At 50.0% G+C, this 19,320-nt stretch overlaps 1 protein-coding gene across 2 annotated transcripts; it reads left to right on the top strand.

The window, feature by feature from the left end:
* The first annotated feature begins 12,615 nt into the window (after nucleotides 1–12,615).
* Nucleotides 12,616–16,183, top strand: LOC123130714 (vegetative cell wall protein gp1). Of its 2 annotated transcripts, none has more exons than XR_006463999.1 (2): nucleotides 12,616–13,150; nucleotides 14,281–14,320. XR_006463999.1 is itself a non-coding variant. In XM_044550531.1 (2 exons), exons 1-2 carry the CDS (start codon nucleotides 12,642–12,644, stop codon nucleotides 16,012–16,014), a joined length of 543 nt encoding a protein of 180 aa, XP_044406466.1. In that variant the 5' UTR covers nucleotides 12,616–12,641; the 3' UTR covers nucleotides 16,015–16,183. The 2 variants fall into 2 exon arrangements, 1 of the variants encoding a protein (XP_044406466.1); XM_044550531.1 differs by lacking the exon at nucleotides 14,281–14,320 and adding an exon at nucleotides 15,981–16,183.
* Nucleotides 16,184–19,320: the final 3,137 nt, after the last annotated feature.

Below are 19,320 nucleotides of genomic sequence, written 5' to 3'. Positions count from 1 at the left end.
GGATGTTTGCTCTCCACTCGGTAGGATTTTTAAACACTTAGGCGAGCATTGGGCTGCAGCTAAGCCTCCGAGTGGGCGGTTTGCTCTCCACTCGGTAGGATTTTTAAACACTTAGGCGAGCACTGGGCTGCAGCTAAGCCTCCGAGTGGGAGTCTAGCTCACCACTCGGTAGGATTTTTAAACACTTAGGCGAGCACTGGGCTGCAGCTAAGCCTCCGAGTGGGAGTCCGGCTCACCACTCGGTAGGATTTTTAAACACTTAGGCGAGCACTGGGCTGCAGCTAAGCCTCCGAGTGGGAGTCTGGCTCGCCACTCGGTAGGATTTTTAAACACTTAGGCGAGCACTGAGCTGCAGCTAAGCCTCCGAGTGGGAGTCTGGCTCGCCACTCGGTAGGATGTTTTTTACAAACTTAGGCGAAACGGATTCGCAGCTAAGCCACCCACTGGGGGATTCCACACGCAAACAAAAGCAACAACAATTATAGGAAAATTTGTAACACTCTTGTCTTTGATAAATAGACTACAGAAGTTTTTCTTATTACATCTCATCCGAGTGAGAATTCAAGTGTGAAAGGGGCGGAGCAGTTCTGCATTCCAAGCTTGTGGCTCATCGATCTGGCGATCGACATTGTAAAGGTGATACGCTCCATTGTGGAGGACTCTGGTGACGATGAAGGGACCTTCCCAAGTAGGAGCGAGCTTGTGTGGTTCCTGTTGATCCACTCGGAGAACCAAATCTCCTTCTTGGAAGGCTCGACTCTTCACATTTCTGGCATGGAATCGACGCAAGTCTTGCTGATAAATGGTCGATCGGATCATAGTCATTTCTCTTTCTTCTTCTAGGAGGTCGACTGCGTCTTGCCTGGCTTGTTCTGCTTCATCTTCGGTAAAAAGCTCGACTCGGGGTGCATTGTGAAGTAGATCACTCGGCAGGATTGCTTCCGCTCCGTAAACCAGAAAGAACGGAGTTCTTCCAGTCGACCGATTCGGGGTAGTCCTCAATCCCCACAGAACCGATGGAAGCTCGTCGACCCAAGCGCTTGCTGCGTGCTTGAGATCAGCATCAGCCGAGGCTTTAGTCCTTTGAGAATCAGACCATTTTCCCTTTCTGCTTGTCCATTCGACTGGGGGTGGGAGACCGATGCGTAGTCCACTCGTGTGCCTTGAGAGGCGCAAAAAGCTCTGAACTTGTCTGAATCAAAGTTTGACCCATTGTCAGTGATGATGCTATGCGGGACTCCATATCTGAATGTTAACTCTCTGACGAAACTGATAGCAGTGCAAGCATCAAGGTTCCTGATAGGCTTAGCTTCAATCCATTTGGTAAACTTGTCGACTGCCACAAGCACATGTGTGAAACCGCTCCTGCCTGTTCTCAATGGGCCAACCATGTCCAGTCCCCAAACAGTGAAGGGCCAGACGAGTGGAATGGTCTTCAGGGCTGATGCAGGCTTGTGCGACATGTTGGAGTAGAACTGGCACCCTTCACACTTGTCGACTATCTCTTTTGCCATTTCATTCGCTCTTGGCCAGTAAAATCCCGCTCGGTATGCTTTAGCCACAATGGTCCGAGAGGACGCATGATGACCACAGGTCCCCGAGTGGATATCATCAAGGATTATCTGACCTTCTTCTGGTGTTATACACTTCTGACCGACTCCAGTCGCGCTTTCTCTATACAACTGTCCCTTTATGACTGTAAAGGCCTTGGATCGACGGACGATCTGTCGAGCCTCTTCTTCGTCCTCCAGGAGTTCCTTTCTCAGGATATACGCGATGTACAGTATCGTCCAGTCAGGGGTGATTGCCAAAACTTCCATGATTAGGTCGACCACTGCCGGAGTTTCAACTTCAGTCGGATATGTGGCACTCTTTGGCTGCGGGGCTTCATCTGTAAAAGGATCTTCTTGGACTGATGGCGAGTGGATGTGTTCCAAAAACACATTGCTGGGGATGGCTTCTCTCTTGGAGCCTATCTTTGCCAAATCATCAGCCGCTTGATTTTTCAGTCGGGAGATGTGATGAAGCTCTAACCCCTCGAATTTCTTCTCTAACTTTCTTACTGCATTGCAATAACCAGTCATAGCTGGACTTCTGACGTCCCATTCTTTCATCACCTGATTAACCACCAAATCTGAGTCGCCATAGACCATGAGGCGACGGACGCCGAGTGAAATGGCCATGCGCAACCCATACAAAAGTGCTTCATATTCTGCTTCGTTATTGGAGGAATCGAAGTGAATCTGGAGAACATATATGAGCTTATCTCCTCGGGGGGAAACCAATACTACCCCAGCACCGGAACCATTCAGCATCTTAGATCCATCGAAGAACATGGTCCAGTGCTCCGAGTGAACTTGAGTCGGAAGTTGCTGTTCGATCCACTCGGCGACGAAATCTGCAATTGCTTGGGACTTGATAGCTTTCTTTGCCTCAAACTTGATATCTAGGGGAAGAAGTTCAATCGCCCATTTGGCCACTCGACCAGTTGCATCTCTGTTGTGCAAAATCTCTGATAGTGGAGCGTCGCTGACGACTGTAATGGAATGATCAGAGAAGTAATGTGCAACCTTCTTCGTGGTCATATAAATCCCATATACAAGCTTCTGGTAATGAGGATATCTTTGCTTTGAAGGAGTCAAAACTTCAGAAACATAATATACTGGGCGCTGAACTTTGAAGGCCTTTCCTTCTTCTTCCCGCTCGACTGTAAGTACTGTACTAACAACTTGTCCTGTGGCTGCAATGTAAATCAGCAAAGGCTCCTTGCTGATTGGGGCAGCAAGCACCGGCTGGGTGGAGAGCAGAGCTTTGAGCTCTGTAAACGCTGCATCAGCTTCTGGAGTCCACTCAAACTTGTCGGACTTCTTCATCAGTCGGTAAAGAGGCAATGCCTTTTCACCGAGGCGAGGAATGAATCGACTTAAAGCGGCCAAGCATCCTGTAAGCTTCTGGACGTCATGCACACGCACAGGACGTTCATCCGGAGTATAGTACCAATTTTTTCAGGATTGGCGTCGATTCCCCGTTCGGAAACGAGAAAACTGAGTAACTTCCCACCTGGAACTCTGAACGTGCACTTTGACGGATTGAGCTTGATATCATACCTCCTGAGGTTGGCAAAGGTTTCAGCAAGGTCAGTCAGCAGGTCGGAACCCTTCCGTGACTTGACCACAATATCATCCATGTATGCCTCCACATTCTGACTGATTTGAGTGAGCAAACACTTCTGAATCATCCTCATGAACGTGGCTCCGACATTCTTGAGGCCGAACAGCATGGTGACATAACAGAAGCACCCGAATGGAGTGATGAAAGCTGTTTTGATCTCGTCGGGCCTGTACAGGCGGATCTGATGGTACCCAGAATAGGCGTCTAGGAAAGACAAACGCTCACATCCCGCAGTCGAGTCAACTATCTGGTCGATGCGGGGGAGAGGAAAATGATCTTTCGGGCAGGCCCGATTGATATGATTGAAATCAATGCACATGCGAAGTGACTTGTCCTTCTTGGGGACCATGACAACATTGGCGAGCCACTCGGAGTGGTAAATTTCTCGGATGAACTCTGCTGCTAAGAGCCGAGCCACCTCCTCGCCAATGGCCTTCCTCTTCTGGACGGCGGACCGTCGAAGATGTTCTTTCACAGGTTTAAATTTTGGGTCGACTCGTAGACGGTGCTCAGCCAGCCCCCTGGGAACTCCAGGCATGTCAGCAGGCTTCCATGCGAAGATGTACCAGTTCTCACGGAGGAACTGGATGAGTGCTTCTTCCTATTTGGAGTCGACCATCATTGAGATGTGCGTCGGAGCAGCGTTTGGATCGGTCGGGTGAATGTGAACTGCCTTCGTTTCACCGGACGACTGAAAAGCTGATTCTTTAGCAGGCTTCTTAGCACGTAGCAACTCACTCGGATCTGTAGTCTTCTGGTACTCTTGCAGCTCGACCACCGCCATCTGAGCGTCAGCAATCTTTGAGCCTTTCTGAAAACACTCTTCTGCTTTCTTCCGATTGCCTGTAACAGTGATCACACCTTTGGGACCAGGCATCTTCAATTTGAGATACACATAACATGGTCGAGCCATGAAGCGTGCATAAGGTGGCCTGCCCAAAATAGCGTGATAAGCACTTTGGAAATCCACAACTTCGAATGTCAACTTTTCCTTGCGGTAATTCTTGGAATCACCGAAAACCACATTAAGAGTAATTTGGCCGAGTGACTCGGCTTTCTTCCCAGGAATGACTCCATGGAAACTCATGTTACTGGTGCTGAGCCTGGACATCGGAACGCCCATCCCTTTCAATGTTTCTGCATACAGTATGTTCAAACCGCTGCCTCCATCCATCAGGACTTTGGTCAGTCGAGTGCCTTCGACAACTGGGTCGACCACCAGAGCTTGCCTCCCAGGGGTGGCAATGTGCGTAGGGTGATCAGACTGGTCGAATGTGATGGCAGTCTGGGACCACTTCAGATAATTGGGTGTTGCCGGAGCAACCATATTTACCTCATGGTTAATAACCTTCAGTCGACTTTTGCTCTCAACATCAGCAAAAATCATCAGGGTGGAATTGACCTGGGGGTACCCATCGTCACTATCTTCCTTGTCCTCAACTTTGTCCGACCCCTTTTCCTTATCTTTGGACTGCTTGCCCTAAAACTGCTGGATCAGAAGCCGACACTGTCGAGTTGTAACACCCCCGGTGTCATGCTACAGTAAACCCTGCTAATGGTGCCACGTCATTACATTATTGTTACTAATCCTCGCTTGATCCAAATCTTATTTCAAACTCAAATTCAAAACCAAGTTTAAAGTCAAAATTCAAATTTTATCAAACATGAAACTAAAATGTTCGAGGTGTGGCAAATAGTCCCCGGATATTTTTCATGTTGAGATCATATTTTTATAATGTGTTTAAATGCTCTAAAAATAATAAAACAGGGGCTAGTTGTTTATTTTATAAAAAAAGTATATTACAAAAGAAAAGGTAAAGAAAAGGGGAAGCCCCCAGGCCTAGACCACCTCCCAGCCCCGCTGAGCCTCGGGCCAGCCAGGCCGGCCCAACCCTGCACTCCCTCGGTCGCCTTTCTTCGCCACTGCTCACGCGACCGGGCGCCTGCGACCGAGCAGTCCCTGCCGGACCAGCTCGTCGGTGTCAACGCGGAGGCGATAAGGATGCCACCCCCTGCGGCGCCTCGGTCCCCTCCCCCACTTGCCCCCTCGCTCCCCACTCCGTCCTCCACTCTCCCTCTCCCCAGATCCCTTTCTCCCCTGCGCCCACCCGACGCGGCCGCTGCTGCCGCCTCGCCGTGACCATGGCCGACGACCCCCCCGAGCCAAGCGAAGACGTCGAGGAGCATCGTCGGCATCTCCTGCGTCTACTACAGCCAGCAGTGCGAGCTGGGAGGCGTTGCTTCCCCGGATCCTCGTCGTCTTCCACCTTCGGCACCGCCGCCGTCACCGCCTCATCGTCTCCGCGGCCAGCATCGTCCCTTTCGTCCGAGCTTGCGCCAGGAGCTCCACCTGCCTCCCCTGCTTCCCCTACGTGGATCCACTCGAGCTCGAAGCACCCACCTCGACCGAATCGTCCGTCTTCCTCGACTACGGCCGCTGCGGCCATCACCGTCGATCTGCACCACCGGCGCCTCCCGGCCTCGCCGAGCTCGTCCACGGCTTCCCCGGGGTGAGCCGCCGCCCGTTCCCCTTCTCCCTGCCTCGGACTGCCGCTGTAGTCGCCGCCTCCTTCCTTACAGGAGCCCGCCCGAGCTTGGCCGTGCCTGCGAGCCGCCACTGCTGCTACTGGTGCGGCCTGCTACTGCTGCTGCAGCCCATGCACACCCAAAGCCACCCACGCCACGACGCCCCGTACTCCCGCTGGCCGCGTCCGGCCACGCGCCGGCCGTCCCCTGGCCGCACGTTGTTGCTCTGCTGTTGGTGCTGACCGCTTGACGTTGTCGTCGCTGCTGCATGCTCTGCCTGATGCCAACGCTGCTCCTGTCGTGCTACTTTGCTCTATGTTGCTCGCTAGTACTGCTCCCTACTATTGTTGCCTTGCTCACTGATGCCGCTGCTTCGCCTCAACGCTGCTGTTGCGCTTCTTTACTGCTACTATTGGCTGGCCATGGCCAAGGCCATGGTCGAGTGTGTTGCGTGGTGTGTTCTGTGTGTGTGACCGACCAGGATCAATTAGTTTAGGCTAATCTAGATTTAGGTTAATGATTGCTAGGTTAACTGCCAGCCAATGACAGTACCCCCCCTATTAGTTAATCTAATGTAATTAAAGTCTAGTTTAACCATAGACAATGACATATGGGACCCGCCTAAACTATTCATCCTTTGGCTATTCAATCTTTGACTAGGTCAACCCACCCCACTGGCCCCACTGGCATACTCATAGGCTAGAGTAACACTAGGTGACAAAAGTATTTTTAGTTATTTTTTTCGAATTAAATTAAATCCAGTAATTACTAGAAAATATTTGAAACCTTAGAAATCATATAAAATAATCCGTAACTCGGTTGGAAAAACTTTGTACATGAAAGTTGCTCAGAACGACGAGACGAATTCGGATACACAGTCCGTTCTTCCGCCACACACCCCTAGCATATCAAACACGCAACTTTTCCCCTTCGGTTCATCCGTCCGAAAACGTGAAACACCGGGGATACTTTCTTGGATGTTTCCCCCTTCGCCAGTATAGGCTAGTACTGTGTTAGGTCACCCCTAACCCCGCGTATTGCCTTGTTATATGTTGTGTTACTTTGATTGCTCTGTTATTTATGGTGTTCCCCCTCCGTTACTCCTTTCCGGTAGACCTCGAGACCGATGCTGCCCCTGTGATCGACTACGTCGATGATGACCCCTCCTTGCCAGAGCAACCAGGCAAGCCCCCCCTTTGATCATCCCGATATCGCCCATTCCTTTCTCTCATGCTTGCATTAGATTTTGCTACTGTTATTGTATGCTCCTATTCTGATGCATAGCCTGCTTTTGTATTTGCTGTTGTACCTTACCTGCTTATCCTAAACTGCTTAGTATAGGTTGGTTAGTGATCCATCAGTGACCCCCACCTTGTCCTTGTTGCCCCTGCTTCATCATTGAAGACCCGATCAACGGGATTGAAGACCAGGCCCCGGCACCGCACATCACTTTCCCCTTAGTTGCTCGACACTGCTGGGTTACTATCGAGTGCCGAGGGTGAGACCTCTACAGCACTTCTGATGTTAACCCTGTGGTGTAGCTATTCGGTCGTGGTCATCGAGGGTGATTCCGCCTTAACCACTTCCGATACGACTCTGTCGTGCAACCCCTCAAGTGTGAACCTCGGGGGTGATTCCTCTTACGTTCACCTTGATGATTACATCGAGTGAAATTCACCGGGGGTGATTCCTCGGGTTTTCCCCTTGATGTTTGGACACACGGTTACTATGGTTACTATGACTTTACACTGAACCATGTTACTAAAGACGGGTCGACCCTAAGGGGTGCTCGCGCGAGCATAATTGCGAGTGATGAGGAGTCGGGTTGACCTGGAAGGTGCCCGTGAGATAATTACGAGGCGTGGCCGGGCATTCTTAGCCCTTGCCGCAAGTCCTCGATACGGGGCAACGGGGTCACATCTTTCGTGAGTCTCTGCTTGTTACCGTGCGTTCCCAATCCACTATGATTTGGATATTTGATCCGAGGGGCCTCTGGCCTGATAGCACTAACCATCACGTGGGCATAGTATGGGCGTTCTGCGTCGTATGCATCAGCCGAAGCTTAATAGACGTCAGCGAGTGAGCGGCGCGCGCCGGGTTGGACTGGTTACACCTTCTCTTGTATAAGGGAGGCTAGGTCTGCTCACCGGCCGCATACGCAACGTGCAGGAGTTTCCGGGGAGATGGCCCATGACCCCTGGGGGCATAGGTTTAGTCCGGCGTGCTGACCTCTCTGTTAAGTCTAGGTCGGGTTGCGGTGTATTGTTTGGCCAAGGCCGGGCATGACCCAGGAAAGTGTGTCCGGCCGGAGTTAATCAAGCGTGGTGGGTAAGTTGGTGCACCCCTGCAGGGAAGAACTAATCTATGCATAGCCTGTCCTACGGTAACGGACACTTGGAGTTGTATCCCGATCGATACAACTAGAACTGGATACTTGTGATGAGAATTGGATGGTGATGAGAATTGGATTGTGATGATAATTGGATAGTATGGCTCTGGGATTGCTTTCTCGCAGGGAGTCGAGAAAGGATCTCTGGCCGAGGTTGATAACCCTACTACTACCTTACCTTATGTTACTCTACTCCCTCCTGTTTGATGCAAGATGGTGGTTTCCAGAAGATGCTAGTCTTCGACTGGACTAGGCCTTCTCTCTATTCTGGCATTTCTGCAGCCCAGTCCACATATACAACCTTTATTTGATAATGTTGCATATGTAGTGTAGATCCTTGCTTGCGAGTACTTTGGATGAGTACTCACGGTTGCTTTTCTACCCCCCTTTTCCCTTTCTTTCTTCTTCCTGGTTGTTGCAACCAGATGGTGGAGTCCAGGAGCCAGATGCCACCTTTGACGACTGCTACTACCACGAGGGCGCCTACTACCTCATGAAGACCGCGACGACCAGGAGTAGTTAGGAGGCTCCCAGGCAGGAGGCCTTGCCTTTTCTATCAAGGTTGCTTTTGTGCTAGCCTTCTTAAGGCAAACTTGTTTAACTCATGTCTGTACTCAGATATTGTTGCTTCCGCTGACTCTTGTGTATTCGAGCTTATGTATTCGAGCCCTCGAGGCCCCTGGCTTGTAATATAAAGCTTGTATTATTTTAACTTGTGTCTAGAGTTGTGTTGTGATATCTTCCCGTGAGTCCTTGATCTTGATCGTACACATTTGCGTGTATGATTAGTGTACGATTGAATCGAGGGCGTCACAAGTTGGTATCAGAGCCGACTGCCTGTAGGAATCCCCCTTCCACACCCCTTGGCCGAAGTCGAGTCTAGACATTGCAAAAACTTTTACTAACATGGTTGTGTGCCTTACGGGCCCACATCGCCATCGGGTGGTATTAGGATCTTTTATTCCTCGTCTATACTCTGGGACTCTGATCTCTCATCTATTCGGGTTAAACATTTTACTAACTCTGACATTAGGTTCTCATACCCACTTCCTCCCAGAGAACCCCAACATTATCGATGATTGCTTGCTTCGCGAGAAGATTCTGCGGATACTCCTCGATGTTTCTCGAGACCCTGTGCCAACTGCCTTGCAGTTCTTGACCACTGATAATCCCCCTGAATAACATCCTTGCTGCTTGTACCTTTATCCCTAGTTGCTCCTGTTATTACGAGATACCACTAGTACTCTCCATTGTTCCGAGAATCCTTTGTGGCCTTGTGCATTGCAGCTTCTTTTTGGACTGCGGATAATTCACTTAACCGGGTTCGTTCATCCCTAGTTGTTCATTTGCTTTCCTAATACCTGAAAAGGCTATCTGATCTTTCAAAATCCTTTGCAACCTATTGCTCTTGATTCTCCTTTCTTGCTTGCATTAGGATTAATTCCATATGTCTAGCAATATTCTTTAAAATTCTTTGTGATTGTCATTTTGTTCCTATGGATTCAGCGTGTGTGCGAATACTCGCAATCATCAATCAATCCTTGGAAATTTTCTTTCCGGCTCAGACATCCTTCGAGATATGAGCTGGTTCTTGCCCAATCTAGATTTGATCGGGTACACCTCTAAGTCTATTCAACTTACTCATCTTTTGATCAGAGCCTCTGCTTCTGATCCTTCGTCTTGAAAACATAATTCCTTTGTACCCAAGCATCGAATCATTCAGACGTTTCTATAAGCCGATGCCTTTACATCCCCTTCTTCATCTGATTGATTACCGATACTCACATCAACTCTGTCGTGAATTGCCAGATCCATTGCTGGGTTGTTATCCGACAATGTCCTTCACATCCAAAGTCTTGTGAGTTTTTCCCTGATACATAATACCTTCGGTAAATTGTATCATCTGCTTTGACTCCGATACTCTACTTTTGAACTCGTATCTTTTGCTTGGTTTTTTGTTGTATAGATTCGTAAAAATGCCCCGATGGATTGAACTTATGCCTTCCATAATCTGTGTGAACCCGAGAGTTCTCCCGAGTCTTACTCTTCTGGTACTTCGGCAGATAAATCCTCTGCACTACAATTTCTTCAAAAAACGAGGAGTGAATGAAAGGTTATGCATTGAAGAAGTGGGAGTCGACCTTAAACTTTGTGTTCATGCCCATGGACCCGATGTGGCACTTATCATGGAAGCTTCTTGTGATAATAATAATCCCCTTGTTATAAGTTCATCTGGTATCTATGCTTGGTCCTTTGCAACCGTGGTTCTGACCATGATTGTTCCCCTTCGATTCCATTTCTCGGACAAGTTCACGCACTTGTCTTCTGGAGATCAATGCAACTCCACAACCTCTATTTTGATCTTCCTTCAAGTATTACCCTCCGGTATCTCAAGAATATCAAAGAACCGTGTTGCTTCCTATGAGTCTTCATCTAGTATTGCTTCTCACCGATTTCAGATTTCCCGACACCGATAAGTGAATCGGTTGAATCGATTCCGCACTCCGATTCTATAACTCTAAGTAATTTTCATTGCTTACGAGTTTAATAATCCTTCTAGTCATTCCTAGCCTGGCCGGCTATGTCATTATCGTGCTAAATTTTAACTGTGCTACCTGGTCCTTATTCCCGGAGCACAACTTTCGACAATGAGCGAAGCTTACGTCGATCGTCCTCATCTTATCTTTTCGCCTTGAACAGCAAGCTTGCTTTCGAGTTTGTGTCGTACCCATGGTTCCAATAACTTTTCACTTGATCATTCCTTTGACTTGATGTCATCGCCGATCTATTACATCTTCCTGAAATCTCTCCACAATTGTGTCGTGCTCGTCAACATTCTGAGCCCTTCCAGCATATCAATCGAATTCGGATAAGAATTACCATCCTTGACCTTCGATGATTTGAGTTGTCATCGACAACCCCTTGTCTTCTTTCCAACACATATTTGATCATGTCTTGATTATACCTTGGACTCCTTGCTATTCCTGCAATTGTTCCTTGAGCATTTCTTGTGATCTTCAACTCAAACTGTTCCTTGAGTATTTATTGTGATCTTCAACTCAAACCACTACTTGGAACACCATGTTAATGCTACCTCAAAGCATGACTGAGGTATTCCGAATATCAACAAGAACATTGGAAGCACATTGCCGAATGTTTCTTGATCTATTATCCAAACACCGTTGTATGGGTAATATCATGATTCTCATTGCCCCATTAACTAAATGGATAAGTACTTGATGTCCTGTCATGTATATCTTGCTCTGTTTGTTCTTGGGAAGCATATACTCTAATACTTTTGTATAAGCACCCTTTTCCTTTCCATTGGTCTGGTTAAACTAATAATCACATTTTCCTTTCCATTGGTTTGTTTAACCATTCTCGTAATCTAACTTATTGGAGCAGAGTTAATTCTCTACTTAGGTAAACACCTCGGTGTGCGACTCTGTCAGCAAGACCTTGTTACTATTGTTGATAACATTCCGGTAGCCACCGATGGACGAGAACTTTGCCTATTGGTCCGCCTCGTTCAACGAGCAGGAAAATAGTTCTCTTCGTCCCTCGCCCTTGGTACCTACGTTGTTATCAACATAACTGACAGGTTATCCTCCGACCTGCCTTGCTATCATGACCGTGCAAAATGTTAGCTCCTTCCTGCTTTTAACCCACATGGTGGGCCCATAACCCACAGTTCCACATGATCAAAACCTGACTCCTGTACATCCTTGATTCCGAAGTATCCTTTTTCACTTGCCTTCGTATGTAATTCATGAGCCACCTTCCTAGTGATCTATTCTAGTATCAGACGCAATAATTTCTATTGTTGTTGCTCTGAACCCCTTTCACCTTTTGGTTAGCAATCGAATGATGGCATGCCCGTTAAAACTTCTCATGGTACCTTCATACCTTGCTCTCGATGTTTTATTCAGTTTCAACTCGAGAGATACTTCCGCCTCATTCCCTGAATTGCTCACTAGATAATTAACCCTATAAGGGTCAGTTCTCCCGAAGTTACTCTTTACTTCACCACTTAAATCTCGGGACGAGATTTCTTGTAGTGGAGGAGATTTGTAACACCCCCGGTGTCATGCTACAGTAAACCCTGCTAATGGTGCCACGTCATTACATTATTGTTACTAATCCTCGCTTGATCCAAATCTTATTTCAAACTCAAATTCAAAACCAAGTTTAAAGTCAAAATTCAAATTTTATCAAACATGAAACTAAAATGTTTGAGGTGTGGCAAATAGTCCCCGGATATTTTTCATGTTGAAATCATATTTTTATAATGTGTTTAAATGCTCTAAAAATAATAAAACAGGGGCTAGTTGTTTATTTTATAAAAAAAGTATATTACAAAAGAAAAGGTAAAGAAAAGGGGAAGCCCCCAGGCCTAGACCACCTCCCAGCCCCGCTGAGCCTCGGGCCAGCCAGGCCGGCCCAACCCTGCACTCCCTCGGTCGCCTTTCTTCGCCACTGCTCACGCGACCGGGCGCCTGCGACCGAGCAGTCCCTGTCGGACCAGCTCGTCGGCGTCACCGCGGAGGCGATAAGGATGCCGCCCCCCTGCGGCGCCTCGGTCCCCTCCCCCACTTGCCCCCTCGCTCCCCACTCCGTCCTCCACTCTCCCTCTCCCCAGATCCCTTTCTCCCCTGCGCCCACCCGACGCGGCCGCTGCTGCCGCCTCGCCGTGACCATGGCCGACGACCTCCCCGAGCCAAGCGAAGACGTCGAGGAGCATCGTCGGCATCTCCTGCGTCTACTACAGCCAGCAGTGCGAGCTGGGAGGCGTTGCTTCCCCGGATCCTCGTCGTCTTCCACCTTCGGCACCGCCGCCGTCACCGCCTCATCGTCTCCGCGGCCAGCGTCGTCCCTTTCGTCCGAGCTTGCGCCAGGAGCTCCACCTGCCTCCCCTGCTTCCCCTACGCGGATCCACTCGAGCTCGAAGCACCCACCTCGACCGAATCGTCCGTCTTCCTCGACTACGGCCGCTGCGGCCATCACCGTCGATCTGCACCACCGGCGCCTCCCGGCCTCGCCGAGCTCGTCCACGGCTTCCCCGGGGTGAGCCGCCGCCCGTTCCCCTTCTCCCCGCCTCGGACTGCCGCTGTAGTCGCTGCCTCCTTCCTTACATGAGCCCGCCCGAGCTTGGCCGTGCCTGCGAGCCGCCACTGCTGCTACTGGTGCGGCCTGCTACTGCTGCTGCAGCCCACGCACACCCAAAGCCACCCACGCCACGACGCCCCGTACTCCCGCTGGCCGCGTCCGGCCACGCGCCGGCCGTCCCCTGGCCGCACGTTGTTGCTCTGCTGTTGGTGCTGACCGCTTGACGTTGTCGTCGCTGCTGCATGCTCTGCCTGATGCCAACGCTGCTCCTGCCGTGCTACTTTGCTCTATGCTGCTCGCTGGTATTGCTCCCTACTGTTGTTGCCTTGCTCACTGATGCCGCTGCTTCGCCTCAACACTGCTGTTGCGCTTCTTTACTGCTACTATTGGCTGGCCATGGCCAAGGCCATGGTCGAGTGTGTTGCGTGGTGTGTTCTGTGTGTGTGACCGGCCAGGATCAATTAGTTTAGGCTAATCTAGATTTAGGTTAATGATTGCTAGGTTAACTGCCAGCCAATGACAGTACCCCCCCTATTAGTTAATCTAATGTAATTAAAGTCTAGTTTAACCATAGACAATGACATATGGGACCCGCCTAAACTATTCATCCTTTGGCTATTCAATCTTTGACTAGGTCAACCCACCCCACTGGCCCCACTGGCATACTCATAGGCTAGAGTAACACTAGGTGACAAAAGTATTTATAGTTATTTTTTTCGAATTAAATTAAATCCAGTAATTACTAGAAAATATTTGAAACCTTAGAAATCATATAAAATAATCCGTAACTCGGTTGGAAAAACTTTGTACATGAAAGTTGCTCAGAACGACGAGACGAATTCGGATACACAGTCCGTTCTTCCGCCACACACCCCTAGCATATCAAACACGCAACTTTTCCCCTTCGGTTCATCCGTCCGAAAACGCGAAACACCGGGGATACTTTCTTGGATGTTTCCCCCTTCGCCAGTATAGGCTAGTACTGCGTTAGGTCACCCCTAACCCCGCGTATTGCCTTGTTATATGTTGTGTTACTTTGATTGCTCTGTTATTTATGGTGTTCCCCCTCCGTTACTCCTTTCCGGTAGACCTCGAGACCGATGCTGCCCCTGTGATCGACTACGTCGATGATGACCCCTCCTTGCCAGAGCAACCAGGCAAGCCCCCCCTTTGATCATCCCGATATCGCCCATTCCTTTCTCTCATGCTTGCATTAGATTTTGCTACTGTTATTGTATGCTCCTATTCTGATGCATAGCCTGCTTTTGTATTTGCTGTTGTACCTTACCTGCTTATCCTAAACTGCTTAGTATAGGTTGGTTAGTGATCCATCAGTGACCCCCACCTTGTCCTTGTTTCCCCTGCTTCATCATTGAAGATCCGATCAACGGGATTGAAGACCAGGCCCCGGCATCGCACATCACTTTCCCCTTAGTTGCTCGACACTGCTGGGTTACTATCGAGTGCCGAGGGTGAGACCTCTACAGCACTTCTGATGTTAACCCTGTGGTGTAGCTATTCGGTCGTGGTCATCGAGGGTGATTCCGCCTTAACCACTTCCGACACGACTCTGTCGTGCAACCCCTCAAGTGTGAATCTCGGGGGTGATTCCTCTTACGTTCACCTTGATGATTACATCGAGTGAAATTCACCGGGGGTGATTCCTCGGGTTTTCCCCTTGATGTTTGGACACACGGTTACTATGGTTACTATGACTTTACACTGAACCATGTTACTAAAGACGGGTTGACCCTAAGGGGTGCCCGCGCGAGCATAATTGCGAGTGATGAGGAGTCGGGTTGACCTGGAAGGTGCCCGTGAGATAATTACGAGGCGTGGCCGGGCATTCTTAGCCCTTGCCGCAAGTCCTCGAGACGGGGCAACGGGGTCACATCTTTCGTGAGTCTCTGCTTGTTACCGCGCGTTCCCAATCCACTACGATTTGGATATTTGATCCGAGGGGCCTCTGGCCTGATAGCACTAACCATCACGTGGGCATAGTATGGGCGTTCTGTGTTGTATGCATCAGCCGAAGCTTAATAGACGTCAGCGACTGAGCGGCACGCGCCGGGTTGGACTGGTAACACCTTCTCTTGTATAAGGGAGGCTAGGTCTGCTCACCGGCCGCGTACGCAACGTGCAGGAGTTTCCGGGGAGATGGCCCATGACCCCTGGGGGCATAGGTTTAGTCCGGCGTGCTGACCTCTCTGTTAAGTCTAGGTCGGGTTGCGGCGTATTGTTTGGCCGAGGCCGGGCATAGCCCAGGAAAGTGTGTCCGGCCGGAGTTAATCAAGCGTGGTGGGTAAGTTGGTGCACCCCTGCAGGGAAGAACTAATCTATGCATAGCCTGTCCTACGGTAACGGACACTTGGAGTTGTATCCCGATCGATACAACTAGAACTGGATACTTGTGATGAGAATTGGATGGTGATGAGAATTGGATTGTGATGATAATTGGATAGTATGGCTCTGGGATTGCTTTCTCGCAGGGAGTCGAGAAAGGATCTCTGGCCGAGGTTGATAACCCTACTACTACCTTACCTTATGTTACTCTACTCCCTCCTGTTTGATGCAAGATGGTGGTTTCCAGAAGATGCTAGTCTTCGACTGGACTAGGCCTTCTCTCTATTCTGGCATTTCTGCAGCCCAGTCCACATATACAACCTTTCTTTGATAATGTTGCATATGTAGTGTAGATCCTTGCTTGCGAGTACTTTGGATGAGTACTCACGGTTGCTTTGCTACCCCCCTTTTCCCTTTCTTTCTTCTTCCTGGTTGTTGCAACCAGATGGTGGAGTCCAGGAGCCAGATGCCACCTTTGACGACTGCTACTACCACGAGGGCGCCTACTACCTCATGAAGACCGCGACGACCAGGAGTAGTTAGGAGGCTCCCAGGCAGGAGGCCTTGCCTTTTCGATCAAGGTTGCTTTTGTGCTAGCCTTCTTAAGGCAAACTTGTTTAACTCATGTCTGTACTCAGATATTGTTGCTTCCGCTGACTCTTGTGTATTCGAGCTTATGTATTCGAGCCCTCGAGGCCCCTGGCTTGTAATATAAAGCTTGTATTATTTTAACTTGTGTCTAGAGTTGTGTTGTGATATCTTCCCGTGAGTCCTTGATCTTGATCGTACACATTTGCGTGTATGATTAGTGTACGATTGAATCGAGGGCGTCACAAGTGGTATGCTTTGGGTAAATGAGTTTACCCTCTTCATCTTTCTTGGTGTGGATGTGACACGGTAGATCCAAAACATCTTTTCCATCTTGGTCTTTAACTTTCTTGGGGTTCCAAGGTCCTTTGGGTTTTCCCTTAAATTTTCCCTGGGTTATGGCCAGGGCCTCCCCAGGAGCGGCTGGCTCGGCTTTCCGCTTCTGTTTCTGACTGGAATTTCCTCCGGTTTCCTGGGCGACTGCTTTATGCTTGCCACTCCGGAGTCGATCCTCATCTTCACCATTAGCGTATTTGGTGGCAATCTCCATCATCAGATTCAGAGACATCTCTCCGGTTCGACCGAACTTTAGATTCAATTCTCTGTACTTAACGCCTTCTTTAAAGGCACAAACTGCTTGATGATCTGGTACATTTTCAACTGTGTGATGCAATGTGATCCACCTCTGGATGTAATCCCTCAGAGTTTCATTCGGTTTCTGCACGCAAGACTGCAATTCCGTAAGGCCTGCAGGTCGCTTGCATGTTCCTTCAAATGTGGTGACAAACACTCGGGATAGATCCTCCCAAGTGTAAATGCTGCTGGGTGCTAACTGATTCAGCCACGCTCTGGCCGAGTCTTCTAACATGAGAGGCAGGTGCTTCATGGCTACCTCATCATTCCCACCGCCAATCTGGACAGCCACTCGGTAATCTTCGAGCCAAGTATCGGGCTTGGACTCACCGGTGAACTTACTAACTCCAGTCGCCAACCTGAAGTTGGGAGGAATTACAGCGGCTCTGATGGCTCGACTGAAACACTCCGGCCCTAAAACATGTACTCTGCTACTGGTAGGCGCATCTTTGTCGTGGCCTTCTCAGTGAGCTCTATTCCTGTCGACCAAACCTTGAACGAGAATGGATCTCGCATCAAAGCCTGGTTCCCTGGGGTCGACTGGAATTCTCTGCCCAACACTATGAGGGCGTCTGTCCACCTGCTGTCGAGGCACATATGATCCACTCCTCGGGGGAGGGGTTGGCACTCGACGTCGATCATCATGATCGAATCGGTGATCATACTGCTCATTCCTTCTGTACTGATCACGCCGGTCTCCACGTCCCTCACGCCTCGGAGGCGATCTTGGGCTGTGAGCTGACTGGACTATATCCGCTGCAATGGATCGACTGTGGATCCTGTTCCGCGACTGAGAAACAGCGGAATTCTGGTCTCCCGCTGCCCGGAGCAACGCTCTGATTTGCAACAAGCCTCTGCCAGCCTCTGACTGGGAGGGCTGAATCGACTATGCTATATGGGTCGTAGCCGCCAAATTCTGAATTGGAGTACGATATACCTACGGGGGCGGAAAGAGTTGACGTCGACTGGATTCTGGAGCCCGTTGACGCACTCGCCCGTCGAGTATTCGCTGGAGATTCTCCAGTCGAGTGCGCTCGGCCAAGTTATCCAAGCGCGCGTCCTCCAAGTCTCGGGCCTCGGGGGTTTCTCCAACTATAGGAGTGTGGAGTGCATCCATGTTCCGGTGGCGAAGTTCCTCCCGCTGCAACAACGTGAGAGGCTCGGGGAGATACTCCTCGTGAGGATGCGACGGGTCGCCCCCATCCGCACCTCCGTCAGCGCGGGGGAAACCGGGAGGACTGTGTGGCCCATCGATCACCAGAACCTCTGCAGCTGGGTCACTGCTGTCGCATTCGGATGCGGTTTCTGTGAAGCCAGTCGACAGGTCGAACATGCCGTAGAGGGATTCGTCGAGCTCGATTGCCGCGACTTGTGGGGTGGCCGACTGGCAGGCCACCGCATGCCTCACCCGCCTCTGAAGCCTCGACCGACCGGAGCGCTTGCACCGACGAGAAACAGGGCGGGGAGATGCCACGGGAGCCGACCGATACTGGGTCGACGGCTGCCGCAGGAGGACACCACGGACACATGCGCGAAAGTGCGTCGCCCCGCGGACGGGGAGCGCGTCGACGTCGAGTGGAGCCTCCTGAAGCCAAGCGGAGTCGTCGGCGATGAACGTGAGCGCGCCGAGATGGATCTCGCAGCCCTCCACCAAAGCTCCTCCCGAAACCATGATCAAGGAGATCGGAAAAAATCGCAACTTCTCAAACTAGGCGCTAAGACTCCTAGCCCCACGGTGGGCACCAACTGTCGTGGTTCTAACTCTGACAGTGATGTAGGGGGGTAAGTATGGAGAGGCGTGGTCTTAGCTATGGAGAGGTTGTAAGGACGCAAGGTTTACGAGTTCAGGCCCTTCTCGGAAGAAGTAAAAGCCCTACGTCTCGGAGCCTGGAGGCGGTCGACTGGATTATGTCTGTATGAGTTACAGAGGTGCGAACCCTTGTCTCGGAGGAGGGGGTGGCTTATATAGAGTGCGCCAGGACCCCGGCCAGCCCACGTTATGAAGGGTTCAATGTACATTAAGGTAGGGCGTTACTGATAACGCTAGTAATAAAGTGCTATGATGACCATAAAAGCTACTTAATGACCGACCGTTAGCGTGCGGAGTGACTTTAGGTCTCCTGGCCGTCGAGTGGTTGGATCTTGGTCGAGTAATTACTTCTTGGTCGAATGTCTTCGAGTTTGTCGAGTGGAACACCTCCAAGTCGATTGTAAGGTGATTTATTCTAGAGGTGTCCTTGGGTAGGGCAGTTAGGACAGGTCCGTGACCCTACCCTAGGTACATAGCTTCATCACGTATAATCCATGGACTCAACATTAGTCATAAAGAACTCACATACTTATTGGAAAAGTTTATTAGCCCTCGAAGCAAAGTACTACTAAGCATGCCCCTAGGGGGGTAGATTGGTAGGAAAAGACCATCACTCGTCCCCGACCGCCACTCATAAGGAAGACAATCAATAAATACCTCATGCTCCAACTTCGTTACATAACGGTTCACCATACATGCATGCTACGGGAATCACAAACCTCAACACAAGTATTTCTACTAATCCACAACTACC

Source organism: Triticum aestivum, chromosome 6A, assembly GCF_018294505.1.
Source record: "Triticum aestivum cultivar Chinese Spring chromosome 6A, IWGSC CS RefSeq v2.1, whole genome shotgun sequence".
NCBI classification, from domain to species: Eukaryota; Viridiplantae; Streptophyta; class Magnoliopsida; order Poales; family Poaceae; genus Triticum; species Triticum aestivum.
Note: the sequence above shows the minus strand (reverse complement) of the source record. Positions and strands in the feature narration are given on the sequence as shown.

Bases quoted from the DNA above. Each gene is read 5' to 3' on its own strand.
- LOC123130714 (XM_044550531.1), top strand. From the start codon at position 12,642: ATGCCGCCCCCCTGCGGCGCCTCGGTCCCCTCCCCCACTTGCCCCCTC. The intron at 13,151-15,980 runs GTGAGCCGCCGC...TGTTGCAACCAG, and splicing joins TCGTCCACGGCTTCCCCGGG to ATGGTGGAGTCCAGGAGCCA.